The sequence below is a fragment of the Crotalus tigris genome, unplaced genomic scaffold (assembly GCF_016545835.1).
Source record: "Crotalus tigris isolate CLP2741 ecotype Arizona unplaced genomic scaffold, ASM1654583v1 scf7180000018970.2248101, whole genome shotgun sequence".
Lineage (NCBI taxonomy): Eukaryota > Metazoa > Chordata > Lepidosauria > Squamata > Viperidae > Crotalus > Crotalus tigris.
The window spans coordinates 606,986-625,355 of NW_024097302.1; the positions used below are offsets into that span (position 1 = coordinate 606,986).

At 37.6% G+C, this 18,370-nt stretch overlaps 1 protein-coding gene across 17 annotated transcripts in view; it reads right to left on the minus strand.

Annotated features, from left to right (window-relative positions):
• The window catches only part of MBNL1 (muscleblind like splicing regulator 1), a 195,100-nt gene that overhangs the window by 14,433 nt on the left and 162,297 nt on the right, over positions 1–18,370 (minus strand). For 7 of the 17 annotated variants that reach the window (XM_039357999.1, XM_039358011.1, XM_039358003.1 and 4 more), the window contains 5 exons: positions 16,771–16,836; positions 16,442–16,642; positions 4,092–4,349; positions 1,572–1,625; positions 251–404 (listed from right to left, as the gene is read on the minus strand). In XM_039357999.1, coding sequence (XP_039213933.1) covers positions 251–404; positions 1,572–1,625; positions 4,092–4,349; positions 16,442–16,642; positions 16,771–16,836 — 733 coding nt within the window. The remainder of the gene's footprint in view (positions 1–250; positions 405–1,571; positions 1,626–4,091; positions 4,350–16,441; positions 16,643–16,770; positions 16,837–18,370) is intronic. The other 10 variants (XM_039358012.1, XM_039358007.1, XM_039358006.1 and 7 more) reach the window with 3 other exon arrangements.

The following is an 18,370-nucleotide window of genomic DNA, read 5'->3' on the forward strand; positions in this document are numbered from 1 at the left end:
TTTGAAACATGATTGCACACTTCAGAGATGCAGATTTTCAGATTATGCTGAAAAGCACCCAACACCTTGCTTCCAAGAAAACATATGCAGAATTTGCAGTTTAGCAGCCTCTTTGGGCATCCTTGCATGTTACCCTTCCTGTGCCTTCTTTTTATCATACTTAAGAATGAAAAGCCTAGCTAACCCATGGGAAATTATTCTAACGACCTCACTGGGGTCTTTTTCAAAGGATATGGAAAATGCCACATACCTGGTGGAAGGAAGGCTGTATGCTGTTGCAACTGCATGTTTGCAAGAGCTTGCTGATATTGGAAAATACCAGTATTAAAGACTGCAGTGGCACCATTGGTTTTTTCAAGCGCAGGCCTCTTTGGTAATGGGGGGAGTACAGCTTGAGGAATCCCCTATTGACAGATGAGGATAAGATAGCCCAGTTAAGAAGAAAGAAAAGAAAGGAAGGAAGGGAAAGAGGAGTAAAAAAGAGAAAGAAAGAAAGAAAGAAAGAAAGAAAGAAAGAAAGAAAGAAAGAAAGAAAGAAAGAAAGAAAGAAGGAAGGAAAATAGGAAAAGAAAGAAATAGGAAGGAGAAAGAAAGAAAGAAAGAAAGAAAGAAAGAAAGAAAGAAAGAAAGAGGAATAGGAAAAGAGAAAGGGGAATAGGGAAAGAGATAAATAGAGAGAAAGAAAGAAAGAAAGAAAGAAAGAAAGAAAGAAAAGGAAAAGAGAAAGAAAGAAGGTGGAGTATGGAGAGAGAAAAAGAGAGAAGAAATAGAACAGTCAGTATAAAATACAATAATTGAACACCACCATCTTTTTTTTTTTTTTTTTTTTAACATCCTTGAGCAAGCAAGCAGCAGAGCAGACTTTACAATTCAAAGAAAGAGCAAGGCCGAAGCTTTGCACGAAAGGTTTCTTACTGTCCTTTCAATATGGCATTGTAAGTGCTTGGGAACAATAAACTAGCACTTTTTCACTATAAAAAAGGTTCAGGTTTTAGTAAAGAAACAGGAATACCAGGGGGGGGGGGAAAGCTGCACTGCTAGCTCCATGAGGATTGATAAGTAAAAGCCATGTTAAAGAGAAATTTTATAGAGTGAATGAAAAAAGATTAATATAATATTAAACTTTACTCCCATATCCCCAAGTCTATCTAAACATGCAAAAACAAAACAAAACAAAGTACCAAAACATGCTTGCATTACAAATGTTAAATCTACATAAGAATATTGTTAAGCCATGCCAACCAAACAGATACAAATATATAGATCATATATATTTTATACATTTAAAAAAATCCTTTAAAAAAACCCATCTTACTAGATTTAGAAATGTCTACAAGGTGATTAAACTGAATGTAGAATCCTCCATCTTCAGGAGGGTTCAGGATGGCAAATAAACATTCTTTCCATCACCTTCCCACAAACCCAACAAGGAAACCACACTCAGTTTTAATTTGAGCTCACAATACTTTATAACAGGAAATAAGGAAAAATTACTTAAGAATTTAATTAAAAAATAATTTGTATCTACAGTAAAGCTACATGCCAAGCTAAAAGGTGAAAGGTCATAGTACCAGGTCAAAGGTTGCCTCGAGGGGTCGCTTCAGTGATTTGACAGCCGACTGAGTCTTAATTAGCAGGCAGCGAGCACATGATGGCAATGGGCCAGTGGGGTTCAAGCGCATTAACATAAACAGCAAGCAGAGGTGCATCATGGGGGCAGCAGTGCATTTTGGGTAGGTGAGAAAAAAACAAATAAAAAACAAATCATCGGAATGCCATATACAACGAATAACAAGACTAAGCATGCACAATAAAGGCACTATTGAGTTGTTATTGTGAGGATACACCTCTATGTAGTTAAGTACAAACAAGATATTCTAATGGGGAAGGGAAGGTTGAAAGAAGGAATAAGAGTGAGAAAGAGTCTCCTTTCTGTATTTTTGTGCTAATCTTCATAAACACAGAAAAAGGTCTCTCTCCTGTAGTCCCTTTCTGCACTGCAAATATTGTACCACAATGTTTCATGGGAATATTTAATGGTCAAATCATATAGTTATATAAAAAGAAATACAGGATAATGTTAAAGTAAAGGCAATTTCTTTAAGCTGGGCATGATTTCTGGTTACTTCATATCATTTACCTGACAAGAATTTAGAAGTAGGCCTTTTCCTCAGGTATTTTTTCAACTTCAGCCTACAGTCCTATGATTTCTTAGTAATGTGCCATCCAAATACTAACCAGATTGGTGTTTTCTATCAGCCAATGCTGGCTAAGAGCTAGAAACTAGGAGTATCACTTAACGTTAGCAGCCGTCCAAAGAGTAAAAGTGGAACCATTTAAACAGGATTTTCTTTTATCCCCCACCAGAAATCACAGTTTAGGCAAATGGTTCATTGTCTAATTTCTCCCAGTAATGTGATTGTGCTGATCCATGTCACAATCAAAATTCCAGTAATTGTATTGTAATAATTATAGTATTGTAATAGTATAATAATAGTTATTAATTATAATAGCTGAATTCAGAGAAGCACAATACACATGATTTTATTCAAGTTACTTTATAGTCCCATTGCTAGAAATGCGTGTTCTTAAATATTTCCATAAATTGCCCTCAATCCACCCCTTTCAATTATGTTTATTAAAGTTATTGCACATAATCCAAGTAAAAATCCATCTTCCAATTCCTAAAATTTCCTCTCTTTTTCACTTGTATCTTCAAAAGATTCAGAATTTCTTTAGAAATTCTTCTGTTGGTATTTTTGACCATGCTTTATTATTAGGAGGTAGTGGGGAAGTATTATTTGTCTTCCTTTTAAATATTTTTATAAAGCTCTAGTCTCCCAGGCTCTCGTGTTTCTTGGGTCTGAAAATGCCTCATGGAATGATTTCTGTCATGTCTGTCCTTGGGATTTCACCAAAGGATGAGATCCAGATAAACTGTGCATTTACAACATATGACTGCACTGAAAGGCAGATATTCAAACATATTCCATGGCCACCTCAAAACTAAGTAAGTGCAAGCATATCCCATGTGGAATTCTATCAACATTTTCTTTCCCAATGAAGAAAAATAAATAAATTTCTTTGCCTTTAAACTGAGACTGTTAAACGCGTAAGAAAATGAGCTTAGACATGTTTGTCAGGATATATTCTCAAATGCATACTTAGTGTTCAATTTCAATGAGCTAGATCACTAACACTGTGTCCTCCCATATGAAACAAGAGTGAGGTTTTGTTTGGTATATGTAAATTTTGGACATGTGTTGTTGCAAATCACCTTATACATAATAAACGTCAACAGACAGAAAAGAATAAGTCATCTCTAAAATAAGTTTGCAAACTGTAGCTATGTCCAGAATAATTAAACACTTATTTTGAGTTGCTGCTAGCTAAATGTAATCTAAACTATTCACTAAGCAAATTCATTTGTTTATTAAATTTGTTTGCTGCCCATCTCACTTCAAGGCAACTCTGTGCAAATGAATGTACAAAATGAATTCTAGGAGAGGGAAAATCTCTTCCAAGGAAAACAGAAGTAAAGGTAAGTCAGTATAAGATCAATTCTCTCAAAGATGCTTTTTCACGAGGCAAATGGACTTCCAGCTATAAGATCAATTATACAAAAATTTGCACCTCTCTGATGATATAGTTCTTTGCAGATGGAAATGGAGTACAAAAAATGACAGATCATGGGATCTACTGAAGAATGCATCAGTTCCTTGTGTAATTCTTTTGTAGCAAATGATGTAAAAACTTGCCAGTCATATGTTTATATGCATGCATATCAATAATATCGATGTAAGGTGACCCATAATAAATTACTGTTTCTCACTATGTAATATAGGCACAAAGCTAATATGTACATCTGGCATTTACATCTATGCACAATATACACATAGACAAACTGACTACATGTTTTAGTAGAATCTGACACTATGTAAGAGCAGACTTGGCATCACATGCTTGTCAGCTTAGTGAAGTGGAATGGGATACTCAAACCGTCCTATCTTTAGTAGGGAGGTTCAATTCATTAACAGAGCTCAGTGGCTGACAATGAGATAGATATATTTGATTTGTTTTTCTGGACTTACCATGGCTGCTGCAGTAGCTGCTGCCTGAGCAGCTGCTGCTTGATTGACCTGGTACTGGGCAGCTTTGATCTTAGCTTGCAGATGGGCTGGAGGGTGAAAATATTTGCACTTTTCCCTTGAACATCTCCCTTTGATGTAATCCATACAGACAGTAACAGTATTGTCGTTGGTATCAATCATTGCACTGTCAGCAGGGTGAGCAAACCGGCAATCATTTTCTCCTCTGTTACAGTTGCCACGCTGATACTCTCGACATACCTACCGGCAGAAAAAAAAAATGCAAGTAAAATTACTTCAGCAAAGAAACTAAACCCAACAAGCTGGAAGTTATTCTGGAACAACTGATAAATAATTCTCAACCACTCTGTTTTGTTTTACTTTGACAAGATAGCTTTGCTTTTTTATGCTTGGATGAGCTTCTTAATTCTCATTCTGATTGTTTGGCTTATGTATGTAACTCAACAGCTTCCCAAATTTAAAAGCAAAATAGTTCCAGTTCAAGCAAACTACACTAAGGGTTCAAACGAGTTAAATTTTTGATGTTATTTCTGAGAAATTCTTCTGAGAAATTCCCTTGTATTCAATCTAATAAAAGATAATCTGTTCTTTATGGTTTTTAATGGACAATATTTTGGTTATGTCATCATCTTGCATTTATTTAATATCCCACCTTTATTTTTTTGTAAACAACTCAAGGCAGTGAACATATCTAATACTCTTTCTTCCTCCTATTTTCCACAACAATAACCCTGTGAGGTGAACTGGGTTAAGAGAGATTGATTGGGCCAATGTCATCCGGCTAGCTTTCATCGCTAATACATGGCTGGATTAGAATTCATGGTCTCCTAGTTTCTAGCCTGGTCAACCACTAGACAAAACTGAATCTCTTTCTATTTATCTATTTATTTATTTATTGAGTTATTTGTTTACTAGATTTATCCCCATCTTTCCCCAAAGTCCTTACACAGCTTTACTTCACTTTGGTCTCTCAATGGCAATGGCAACCCTATGAAGTAGATTCGGCAGAGAAACAATAATTAAGTGGTCATGGCTAAGAATGGACTCTTAGGTTTTTCTATTCCTAATCCAACATCTCAAATACTTTTGGGTAGTGTATCCTTTAATATACAGCCATCTCTCCAGTAGTCTCAGAGTTCAATTAACATATCATGAAGCTTCAGGTTGTTGGGGAAATCTGTATAGCAGAATATAACAATAGGAATGGTCCTTCTACCACCTTAAATAATATGTTCAAAAACATCTCCAAGAGAAATTCCAAAGAATTTCTATGCATAGTGAAAATAAGGTAGAAAACAGATATATCTTTTAAAAAATAAAGCAACCCTTCTAAGAAATTGCAGTGTAGATTTTGACACAGCATTTTCTGAACTCTATTAGCTAGCTACACAAGACATCAGCTGCATTTATTATCACTGCTGTTCACAATTTCGACACATGAGGGGGCACAAGTATATGTAATTTTTTAAAATCTTGTTCCTCACTTCTAAAATTAATAGGTTTTTTCATTATTAAGATTAAAACTGTAATTTAACATGCAGAAAGGGTTATGATGAATATTTGAAAGTGAACCAAAGAAAATAATGTAATGTGAATATCACTCTCTTGCAATTATTTCAGACTTTATTGTGAATCATACTAAATGAAAGGTAAGCAAGCATCAATGAGAGGCATAAAAAGGTTTCCTTCAATCTGTATGTCCAAGGCAATCACGTCTTTTTCTTTCATTCTGAATTCAATTGCCCTCAATTCTCAGAAACTGCATGGTCAGTCCCTATAGCTTTCTTGACAAGGTTCTTCAGAAGTGGTTTGCCTTTGCCACCTCCTAGGGCTCAGAGAAAGTAACTGGACTGGCCCAAGGTCATTCAGCCAGATTTATGCCTAAATCTGGATTAGAACTCAGAGTCTCACTACACCAAAGTGGTTCTAATTAGGCCTTAAGAGGGAACAATCTGCAGCTTATGTTCTAAATCTCTTATAATATGCATTGATAAGAAAGACAGCCAGTTTGGTGTAGCAGTTAAACTGGGAAAAAATTCTGAAAAACCTCACCAAAGAAATTGCAAGGACTTATCTAGGCAGTCTCCAAAACGCAGACCTGATTGAAAGGAAGGGAGAAAAAAATAGAAAATGACATACTGATTTCATATCCAGTGTGAGATTTATGAAACAGGCTTCCTGAAAATTGTCTGAGATGGCAGATTCTCCTGAGATTGCCTTTCAGGCAGCACAGTGAATTGCAGTGTGCCAACCGATAATTATCAGTTTAAAATTTACATTGATTGCTAAATACAGAAGGGTATCTGACCATGTGTGAGGGGTCCTGTGTCTCTTAAAAGTCAGAAAGATGACCTTCACAGAGATGCATAAACTCTCTTGCCAGGATGATGGATTTTCCAAATCCAAAACTACCAGATAATACTTGGGCACAATTCATTGAATTCAACTATAAGGAGAAGGATGTAAAACACAATCAGACTTGCAAACCTGATGTTAGTCCCATTGGTTAGGCCAGACCAATCAATTTCTCAGGAAGGCTAACCTTAGTTTTCTATATAACAAGAAAATGGACAGACTGTAGATGGCCAAAGTTTTCTTAGATTCATTTCATTTCTGGGTTGTTAACTTGTGTTTGGATCCAAGGGGTGATGTTGACATCTGAGGGAGGAGGTAGTTTCTCTGAACTTAAAAGAGGCAGTAATATGACTACCTCTCAAAAGCGATGGACAGAGACAACAATTATGGAAAATACCTTATGTATCCAGTGTCCCAATTTTCCTTTTCATATCTTAGAAGAAATCCAGATCCATTTCACATCAGGGCACAGAATGGAAATAGCATAGATCAATCTTGCCAATGACATTTGGTAAACACAGAATGGGAGCAATATGATGGTGCTCCTTGATATAAGAGGATTTTTATATTGTGCGGATCTGCTATGGGGACTGGTGTGCTGGGCAATGGGTTATGGTGGTTCTCCTGCTTTCCCTATGGGTGGTTGACAGGAGGCAAGAGATTGGCCTATAGGACCGCATCTGTATTTGCTTTGAGGCTCAACACTTGACCCTTCTAAATCAACATGACTGTGGATATCTGGACTCTCCAAAATTGGGACTGTCCATCTGTAATCTTGTATGGGATTGAAATTCTCCATTTAAGCCAGTGTATAATCTGAGGATCTTCTTGAACACTCTTGATTGAAGAACACGGGGCAGCTCTAGCCAAGAAGGTCTTTGCTTATATTCATCTAGTGTGCCAGTTACACTTGTACCAGTATCAAGAGCTCTCCAGTTTATCACTCATGCTCTCCTCACTTCAAGAGTGGACTATTGGAATGTAATACAAGGACCTGTCTTGAAAACCATTTGGAAGCTACAGCTTGTTCAGCATGGGACAGAATGGGCAGATCACAGTAGCTTCACTTCCAGGTAAAGTCATGGTAGTGGTGACCACCATAGAGCCCTTGGTGGCATAAGATCTGACTAGTTGCGGGGGGCCCTATCCCTAGTAGTCTCTGTCCTTTGATTAAACAATATTAATCTTTTGGAAAGTAGGAAGCCTTACTTCTTTGTGGTAGCACGTATCCTCTGGAACAACCCACTTTCATGAGCTGTATCGCTCCAACCCTGATGTTGTGAAAGGTCTTGAAAATTTAGACATTCTTTCAGGCGTTGAGATAGGTTGGGTGAATTAAGAAGTCCTCTATAGTTTATTTTAAATCTATATATGTCTTTAATTTACGAAGTGTATTGTCCGTGTTATTATTGTTATTTGCTTCCAAAGCATATCCTTATGGACTTGGACACCCTATAAAAACACTGCCAATACAGTTCTTCCATTTGGGAAGGAGCTTTCCTTATGTTCACCGAAGTGAACATTACAGTGAAATGGACAATGAACTTGTCTACGCTTCTGGCAAAATCAAAACATTTAAATTCTGAAAACCACCGTTTGTACAAGACAACCAATCAATAAAGTAGCATTTTTGTTAGACTTTTGTTTCAGCATTTAGCATGAACCTGCCATTGTAGTGTGTAAATCATGATTTATCATGAATCAAGCCAAATATAACTGGTTCATCTAGTTTGAGGGTACTATGAATATGTCATAATTGATAAAGTCTTTGTTTTGTTTACAAGATAAATAATTTCTTTAGTTGGACAACTTCAGAAATAGTTTTCTATAGTTGCTTTATTTATTTCAATTAAATCCCTGTTCGTTCATATAGTTCTCAAATGGTTTCTTATCCATGTACTGTTTAACTTTAATAAAAGTTTATACAACTTCAACCTGTTCTCGATACTATAATGTAAAAGAAAGAAAGAAAGAAGGGAGGGAGGGAGGGAGGGAGGGAGGGAGGGAGGAAGGAAGGAAGGAAGGAAGGAAGGAAGGAAGGAAGGAAGGAAGGAAGGAAGGAAGGAAGGAAATAGTATCTCTCACTCTGTGGGATATCCAGAACTTTAGAGCATATTAAATAAACGCTAAAAATGCACTTTATGTCACTGTTCTCCAACCTGGTATCTGATCTTAACTATTTTAAAGTTACTTAACTGGACTGATTTGTGGAGCTATAAGGTTATCTCACTGCTTATTTAAAAGACAAACAGTGTGAAGTTGAACAGAATTCATACTACTAATAGAGACCACAATTCAGTTATATCAATCAGCTTTCTAGAACTGGTATCCTCAGAACACTCTAAAGATAGAAGGTTATATAGTTCTGTCAACTCTACAAATGAGCATGGCTGCAGCCAATTTTCATACTCATTTTCGGTTGCCACATAGAACGGAGAGAGGGGGGTTGCCAGGTGCTTCACTAGTCAAAATAATATTTTGTCCCAAGGTCATCGGCTGCTCCTGGGACTGCAGGCTTGGCGTTGCGTAAAAAACCCACCGAGAATATGTATTGGGGAACGTAGTTGTTTGCATAGTTCTATGGGTGGGATTTAACTTTGTATTGGGGAATTGTTTCGTGTTGTCTCCAGACTTGGTTTCACTTTTGGGGAATTTGCAAGCCTTGGAGTTCTACTTTATTTATCTCTGTCTCTGTCTGTCAGAACCTTGAAAGTTCCACAACAAGACAATGCTAACTATTGTCTGATCTCACATGTTGTGCTAAGTGATTTGTTTGTCCATTGCTTGTTGCACTATGTCTATTATAACAGCCAATTCTAATAATACCAGGCTAGATGGTATAATAATACAGAGTAAGATAGTTTTATCTTGGAATTCTGAGAATCCATCCAGAATGCAGACTGAGGTCTTAAGTGAAGTCATTTTTTTAAAGGTAAAGACATCCTCAGGCCCAGCTATTATTGGGTAAAGGTTACAGCTGTGACCAGTTGCCTTTTCCAGGATATTTCTCAACTTCCCAATTCACCTTTCATTTCAGGTATTCCCAAATTTATTCCCACCCTCACCCATCGCCTCATGTTGCTTAGTTTCTGGGATTAGCCGTGACTGGCTTGATGATGCTACTGTCTGAGGCATTTAGGAAATTTAAATGGAAATATTCTTGAACAGGAATGAATAATCTACTGCATAACTACATCACTACAACACATTCAATGTGTTGATGAAAATAAAATTATTTTGACTTATTTCTCACCAATGTGATCAGGATAATAATAATCTACTTAACAGAATGGTTGTGAATAGAAAAGAAATTGGCAAATTTAAGACCACTATGTAAATGTTAGCAATAAGATGTCTGTAGTTGGAGGGAGACGTTGATCATGTCCCACACAAATAGCTGCTGCCTATTTATAGTGGGTAAGATGTTATGATAGTTGAACAGGCAGACCTGATTCATTATCAAAATAATTGTTCTGAAGAATGGGGACTGCCTGTCTAAAAGTAAGAGCTCCAGCTTCCAAAAAAGTTGCAACTAATGCCCTAGAAGGGGAAAAAAAAAACCTTGGTTCACTGGTTGGTTGGCAGGACTTCCTTTGAGAGCTGTGAAAATGACAGCAGAATGACTGTGTTCCATTTCCCTACTTAACACACAGCAAAGCAGGAATCCCACTCCAGAGAAAAGTCCCCTGGACTCAGCAAAACAAATAATAGCAGATCGAAAATTGCCCAATTATCCCTGAAAAAGAAAAGCACTTTCAGTCATTCCTCTCTGTTTGCATCATCCTTGCTGTGCTTTCTTCCAATTACTAATCAATATTGCAGACACTCCACAGGCCCAGCTTACAGTTACAGCTCCTCCAGTGCTGCCTGCAAATGTCAACCCTGGAGAAAATGTTTACAAATCGTTGTTCTTCCCCTCAACCTGCCCTCTGAAGCTGTCCTCAATCTATGTCTATGTCCAAACAGGAAGACTGATTCACTATGGCCAAAGTCTTACAAAACAATTCAGTATTCCATAATTGTTGGAATATTATTTTCTCTAACTACTGATGTTGATATACAGATAGTCCTTGAATTATGATAGTAATTGAGATCAGAATTTCTGAGGCTAAGCGATGTGGTCATAAAGCATGTCATATGATTGCTTCACTTCCGAGGGATAATTCTGGAATTCTGTAAAATTGCAAGCTGAGCTGGAAGGCAGGATTAGATGTATCATCAGTTTGGAATCAATGTGTTGTCACAGAGACCCAAGTTCAGTCCCTGTGAATTCCGTTGACCCTTATCTAGTGCCAATTTAGCTTTGACCATTACCTGACTAGATTTTTATATTAGAAATAGCAATAACAAACTCTTCTGGGCTTTGAATTTAAAAATGTTCCTGGTTATTTGCACCTGACATCTTCCCCGCTACTATTGCTAAATGGATTCCATTGGTTGTTAGTAAAGGATCCACTCTGATCCAAGCTATTCCAAGGTTTGGTAAGGGGCGGCTTCTCTTCAACAGTTTCCCCCTACCTCCTGTCCATCCTTTTTGTCTGCCCTGCACCATGATTTGTGGGGTGTCAAGCGGCCCTGAATTACGCAGCTCTGATGCTGTTTGTTATGTAGTGACTCAGGGGCTTCTTAGCATGTGACAACTCTGGAGCTATGAGATGGTCCTGAGTTGCAGTTCAGTGCAAACTCCCAGTCATTCACACAGTCAAAATAAGTTAAAGCAAAGCCATAGTGCCCCAGGAAACCTCAGCGGCCTTAGCCAAGTCCCACCTGCAATTGCTCTTGTCAGCCTGTATTCTGAAGTGCCTGCCATCCTGCACTCTGCCATCCAGCTGACTTTTATCATTTTCTTGCTCCTGCTGCTGATGAGGCATGCCCAAATCTTATACTTCATGAAGCAGCTGCAGGCCATATGAGGCTATCTTCCCTGGTCTTACAAGAAAACTGCTGTGTGTGACCTTGGTGGGGGGAATTGAAGTGCCCTTGCAGTCCAAATGTGGGTGGGCTGTTACATGCCTGAATTTTGATCCTGTGATTGCAGGGGTACTGCAATGACCATACCTTGTATTTGATGGGCCACCTCTCCCCAATTATATCTACCCAATCCACTGGAGAAGAAAGGCAGGACATGTTGTGTGTCCAACTATCAAGAAAGTACAGCTGGTGGGACCTAGGAAAAGGGCCTTCTCTATGGGGGTTCCCTCCCTTTGAATAATATTTTCCCCAGAGAAAAATTAGCTCCCACCTTATTGGTTTTCTGCAAAGCCTTGAAGACGTGGTTTTGTTAGATGGTCTGGGGATCCCATTCACTGCTGAACAAGTTGTCTTTTGATTCTTTTGTTGCCATGGGGTAGGGGCTGGGGTGGGTTTGTAATTGTGGATTATTTTTAACTGTGGACTTTTAATGTTGTACACCAACTAGGGTCACTGTATGTGAGGCTATATAAATTTGTTTAATAAATAAACAAATACACTTTGGGGACTAGCTATCCCTTAATTCAGTGTCACCACAACTTCAAATGGTTGCTGAACAAATGATCTGAAGTCAAGGACTAACTGTACACTGTCTAATTCACTTCCAGTTAGCTCCTCTGACCAGCAAAAGTGACTATAGCATTTCAGATGTTTGCCCAAGACAATAATTATGTTGAGCCTCTTCCTTCCCAAATCAACCAGAATATGATGAAAAGTAACTTACATTCCTTGTCTATGTAGGAATGAAAAATCAGCAGGAATCATTACCAAGGAAATTAGCATGTTTAACTGGGACAGTGAAATTTTATCCAAGCAGGTTCAGTTATATACAATATTAAACTAACTCCACTCAGTAAGTTATTTCATGGGAACACAAAAGTCATTCAGTTGACCTGTTTTGCAGATCTAGTTCTCAAAGAAAAAGGGGTAAAGAAAAACAACCCAAATGCCTTAAAAAGGAAGCTACTCCAGTATAGAACTCGCTGGCCGCACAAAATATATTTCCTATATACTTATGTATTATAGTACTGGAACCACATCTATTCTGCTTTTCTAGTCAATGGGGAAGAATTAGTAATTATCAGAAAGGATTGATAATACTCTTTCTTAAATTTATGTAGATAGACTAAGAGCCAATTTGGCATACTGGTTAAGCACCAGGCTAGAAACCAGGATTATAGCTCTGACCTAGGCACAAAGTCAGCTGTGTGACTCTTGGTCCATCTAATCTCTCTCAGCCGAGGTAATGGCAAACAACTTCTTGCCAAGAAAACTGCAGGAACTTCTCCAGCCTGTTGTCAGGAGTTGATGCACAGGCAGACAAAGAAGGGAGTAGATATTTTTTTTTAGTTTCTGGAAGATGAATCTTGCTAGTTAATGTAACTATGTATTGCCAGAATCATTGTAAAGAGTTCTGAGTTGGAGGTTAACTTGTGGGTTGAAAATATTGTTAAGAACAAATGCTGCACTGGGGCAATTGTTAAATAATCCCACCTGGTATAAAACAGCCCTGTTTCTCTCCCCCCACCACCACCACCAGCCAAAGGTGTAAAAAAAATGATTCTGTTAGTTTCTCACTTGTTTCACTCATAGTTTCTCATATTTGACACAAACATAAAATAATGGTTTTTCTCATGCTACTAAGAAATTTCCCTTTACAATTTACAAGTAGTAGGGTGTTATATTAGAAGTCTTACAAGAATTTTCCAGAAGCAGAAAGCTTTCTAATGCAAGTAAATTTGCAAAATTAGATTTATATGGCTGTTATTTTTAAATAAAAATTGTTATTTACCTTCCTTGTACAAACTCCCTTTTTATAACCCTGTAATCTCTTAATTCAGGACAGAGTCTGGATGACTAGAAGTTGCCTTTGTTTTCATACTGCTACATAGAGAAACAACATCAGATAACATTTAAAGCTTTTGACTAAATAATAAAAGTAAGAACAAAATGTGAATTCAACAACAAGATGGCCCTTTGTAGACATAGGGGGATATGTGATATGTGTAGGGGGATATGTGATAAGTATGTGTCATGACTTCATCATGCAAATGATGTAAATTAGATATCTTAGTTGTTGTCTTTATATCACATAATTCATATCACCAGTGCAATGCAATTGTGATGCACAAAATATCCACATGGCTTCTGTCAACAGACCATGTTAGCTGTGATGGCTTTCTTAGACTTTCCAAGCTGTTAATAATACAGGAAGTCCTCATTTAGTGTCCATAATTGGGATCGGCAGTTTTGTTGTTAAACAAAGAAGTCTCTAAGTGAAAGCATCCCGAGCCACTGTTCAATGCCTCTCTTGTAAGGATGTGCTGGCATTTTTTTTTTCTACAGCCCCTGGTTAGATCCATCTCATTTTCAAACTCCTTGCTGACTTATTCCTCCATACCAAAATAGATCCTGCTCTATTTCAGTTATTACTAAGCTGACTTAGAGAGTTCTGACCCCTTTAATATAATTTCTTTCCAATACTCTGTGGATTGCAGAAAGAATAAGCAGCATGACTAAGCACTATGCTTCCCTTCTGTCTGTGTTTAAAAGACAAATCAGACAGAGTGTGGACTAGCATAAAGAAGACTTCATTGTCCAAGCTGCAGCTGAAAATTGGCTGAGGGCTGGGTTTACTACAATGTGATAAGATGCTGAAAAGGCCCATCAAAATCTCTCAGATGAGAAACTATTCCTGGAAAAAGAATATGACTATGACTAAGATGTACAGATGGCATAAAAGAATATGATCAATAACTATAGGAATTCAAATGTACCAATGACATCTTGGTCATTCTAAAATAAAGTCAAATTGAAATCACTCTTCAAAACTTTAACAAAACATGCCTAGGGATGAAATTCACCAGCGATAGAGAAAAGACAACATTCTTGACATCCTCATGACTACACTGTATAACGGCAGAATGCAAAACCAAGTATCCCAGAAACCCACCCACATGAACCAAAACTAAAACTTCAACAACCATACCTCGCCACAAATAAAATAAGCTGTACAAAAATCCTCATCAACCAATACAAAACATATTGTCGCTAAGTAGCACTGAGAAAAGCAGTATTCAGCTACTTCTATATAGTATAATGAATAAGAACAACTCCCCCCACCTTTCCCCAAAATTTCAATTAAAAAAAATTGCATCAGGGAAAAAATGAAACAAACACTATAAAGCAAGGTATCAAACTGGCAGCCTGCAGGCCACGTCCACCCCAGCTCTTCACAGGCACAAAACATCACAATAAGTCATGATACATCACGTGATGTCATCAAGTTTTACATCCATGCTATAAAGCTATTTGCCAGCTAAAATATCATAAACTGAATAACCTTCATAATTTAACTCTACAGATCTTGATAAATGTAATTGGAGATTTTTGTACATTTATACCAGGTTGGGAACATATTGTCCTAGAGAAAACCTATGTAGGTAGTTGCTAAAAACTGACCCTGGCTTGATGCCATATAATCAATACCAGCGCCAATAAAACTTTAGGTGGCTAGAGCCATTATTTAAAATCAACAACGCTTTTTCGCCCAGCTGCTGTGTAGAAAGGTGGCTGATGTTATCAGAGAGAACAGGGACAGAAGTTTGAGTCCTTTCCCTTTCATTGTTTTGGGGAAGGAAGGAGAAATTGCCTTACAGGTACTCCTCAACTTACGACCACAATTGAGACCAAAATTTCCGTTGCTAAGTAAGATAGCTGTTAAATGAGTTTGGGCCCACTTTATGACCTTTCTTGCCACAGTTAAGCAAATCACTGAAGTTGTTAAGTTAGTAACATGGTTGTTAAGTGAAATCTGCTTCCCCATTGACTTTGCTTGATCACATGACCCCAGGACACTGCAGCCGTCATAACTATGGGCCAGTTGCCAAGTATCCGGATTTTGATTATGTGAGCATTAGGATGCTGCAACCATTGTAAGTGTGAAAAATGGTCACAAGCCATTTTTTTCAGTGCCATTGCAGCTTTGAATGGTCACTACATGAATGATTGTTAGTAAAGGACTACCTGTAATATTTTTCTTTCTCTAAAAGAAAGATATGCGACAACGATTCATCATTTGATATAAGATTTTAAGGATTTAACTACAGTTATGCACTCTGCAGGGCGTTAAAAAACTGGCTAGATTTTGAATGAAGTTCATTAATTGCCTATAAATTTATCAGATACAAAAATGTTAAGATAAGCAAAGGATTCAAATCATGGAAGGATGAGTAACCCACGACCTTCCTGTGCTTCTGAAAAAAGTCTGATGGAATTTGGTCACAAAATTGCCAGCTTTAAACCAATATAATTGACGTGGGGGGGATTGATTTTAAAGAATGTTTTTTGTCTTTGAGGTTTTCTACACTCCTCTAACATGAAAACTACAAGAAAAAAAGCTGGAAAAAAATAATTTATATGGGCCACCCAGTATACTGCTTAGGCTACTGGCCTAGCTACTTTGTCTATGCAAAGACTTAAGCATATTCAGCTCTGCATTGGACTCCAATATCCAATACAACTTGCTCTATTGGGCAAGTTAAAGACCTGGCATCTTCACCACATGCTGAGCTGAGTTTTAACCTTATTACTATTATTTTTTGTGAGCCATCGTATTTGAAGCCAGGTTGTTTAGTTAGCTTGTAATTGAAAGTATTGTGCAAACACAGAAGATGGTTTAGTTCAATAAACCAATTCAGCACATTGTGTGAATCTAATCCTAGTTTATTGCAGATGAAGATCTATTTGCTTTTAATGTTGTTCTTGTTAGGAATAATAATGTTTTGATAAGTACAGAAATTGGTGGGGTTTGAAATCCATTAGTTCCTTTTCAAGATTAGGCTGATATGTTATAATCACATTATTATACTGCTGATGGGCAAAGGCTTTTCTCCGAATAGCACTTTCTTCCACAAAATATCCCAAGTAGGATTACATTTACAGAACCAATGAGCCATACCTGGCTGATCAAAACAACCATAACTGGGATCCAAATTATTTCCTACCTCCAATCTGTCCGTCCGCATTAGCTTCTGTGCTGCTGCAGCAGCAGCAGCAGGAACTGGCACACCAGGATTCCCTGCAACCAGCATTGGTGCTGTTGGCAAGATCTCTGCTGGGACCAAGCCAGGAGAAACTGGCCCCAAATAGGGGTTAAAGGCTGTTGAAGCATTGGTGGCTAGGCTTGGTGCAACTGAAAACATTGGCTGGAAAAAAGGGAAAGAGAGAGACAGCAGGAGAGTCAAATGTAAATAGTAGTCCAAAAAAGCTTTATACTTTAAATCATTTTGAAATAACGCAACATTTATGCATGCAGACAATAATATTAACTAACCCTCTCATAAATGGAAGAAGCTCCCTGTTCAAGGAAGGCATTTGAGCCAGCAACTGATCCCAGGAACTGTAAGGGAAGGAGATAAAGTTTGCACACTTCCCCTGTTCTGGACAATCAAGTCATGCTTCTACAGTAGGTATACAAGAACTGGTGCAGAAAAGGGCAATCAGAAGGGTGCCTCCTTCTTCTGGCAAAGGCATCCCAAGAGGAACTCATCCCAAGGCACAGAAAAACTTAGGATATATACTCTTGGCCTTCCTTTGGAATAATCTACAATGTGTATGATTCCTGCTGCTGCTAGAATTGTAATGTTTATCCTAAAACTGTCTTGCAATTGTCAGTTCAAATTCTCAAGTAGTTTTCTGCTGTGAAAAGCTGGGAGTTTATTTTGTCTTTCTGTCTTATTCTTAAAGCGCTTCAGCATTTTATTTGAATTTATTTTGGTGATGCTTTTCAGCTTTACTTTTGAAAATGTTAGAGGGTATTAATGTTGTTGCCACTAAGAGTTCTTTTTGTCCCTCTCAAGTCTCCTTGGCAGCCCACACTTTTCAATCAGTAAATGCCCACTTAGAGAAGATGCTTTCTAATGTTTTGCCCTTATCTAATAGAAATGTGAGAAGCTAGGATGACAGTACAAGAAGAAACACAAAACATTTACAGAGCCTGGAATTTCTGTCGTTAAGTCGTGATGGTCATAAGTCAAGGCACCTATGTGATCAGCCTGATTTTCCAACCTTTTTTGGGGTGGTAGTTAAGGTAACACTATGACCATAAAGTGAACACTGCATTCTTAAGCCAGTCAGTGCATTGTTATGGGTGGGTTTTTTTTTTTTTTGTTGGAAACTATCCTTTTCAGCCAGTTTCCTGCGAGAAAATCCATAGTAAATCATGTCACGTGACCATGGAATGGTGCAACTGGGCATAAAGATAAGGCGGTTGCTATGTGTCCATAATATGTACATGTGATTTTGTGTGTGTGTGAATGTGTGTGTGCGTGAGTGCGTTCCTATGCCACCAGAACTTTAGAATCAGGTCATAAGTACCTTTGGGGGATCCATTATAAATTTGAATGGTTGCTAAGGAAGGACTACCTGTACATACATCATTTGAACTCTTAGTATTTCAGAACAAGAACACAACATTTCACCTACGAGAATTTCTTGAATTTCTTGTTTCTTGTTAAGGTTTAGATATACTAATTAGTAGCCAACTGATGGAACTGGGCAGGGACCATTCATATTGCACCAATGTAATTCTTACAGCAATTATAAAAGAACATTTTTATTGTTTTCATAGAGCAATTAAATTGTAAAATACACATGTGTTAAAATGGCATCTCTTGAAAGGTCTTTTTTTTTTACAAAAGCTATTTATAATATAATTTGTAGGTAACCTCATAGTAAAATACAATTAAAAATTGTCATTATGATCAGTGTTGCAAAGTAAAACCATAGGAAGTTGCTGTAGACTGTATATATTTAGGCCACTGCTACTGTTTAGATTAATCTTAAAGACAGAGAGAGCATAGCAAAGACAAACAACAGAAAATTTTCTTTCCTAGTCTCTTCTCTACACAGACGGGATAGATAATCTAATGTAA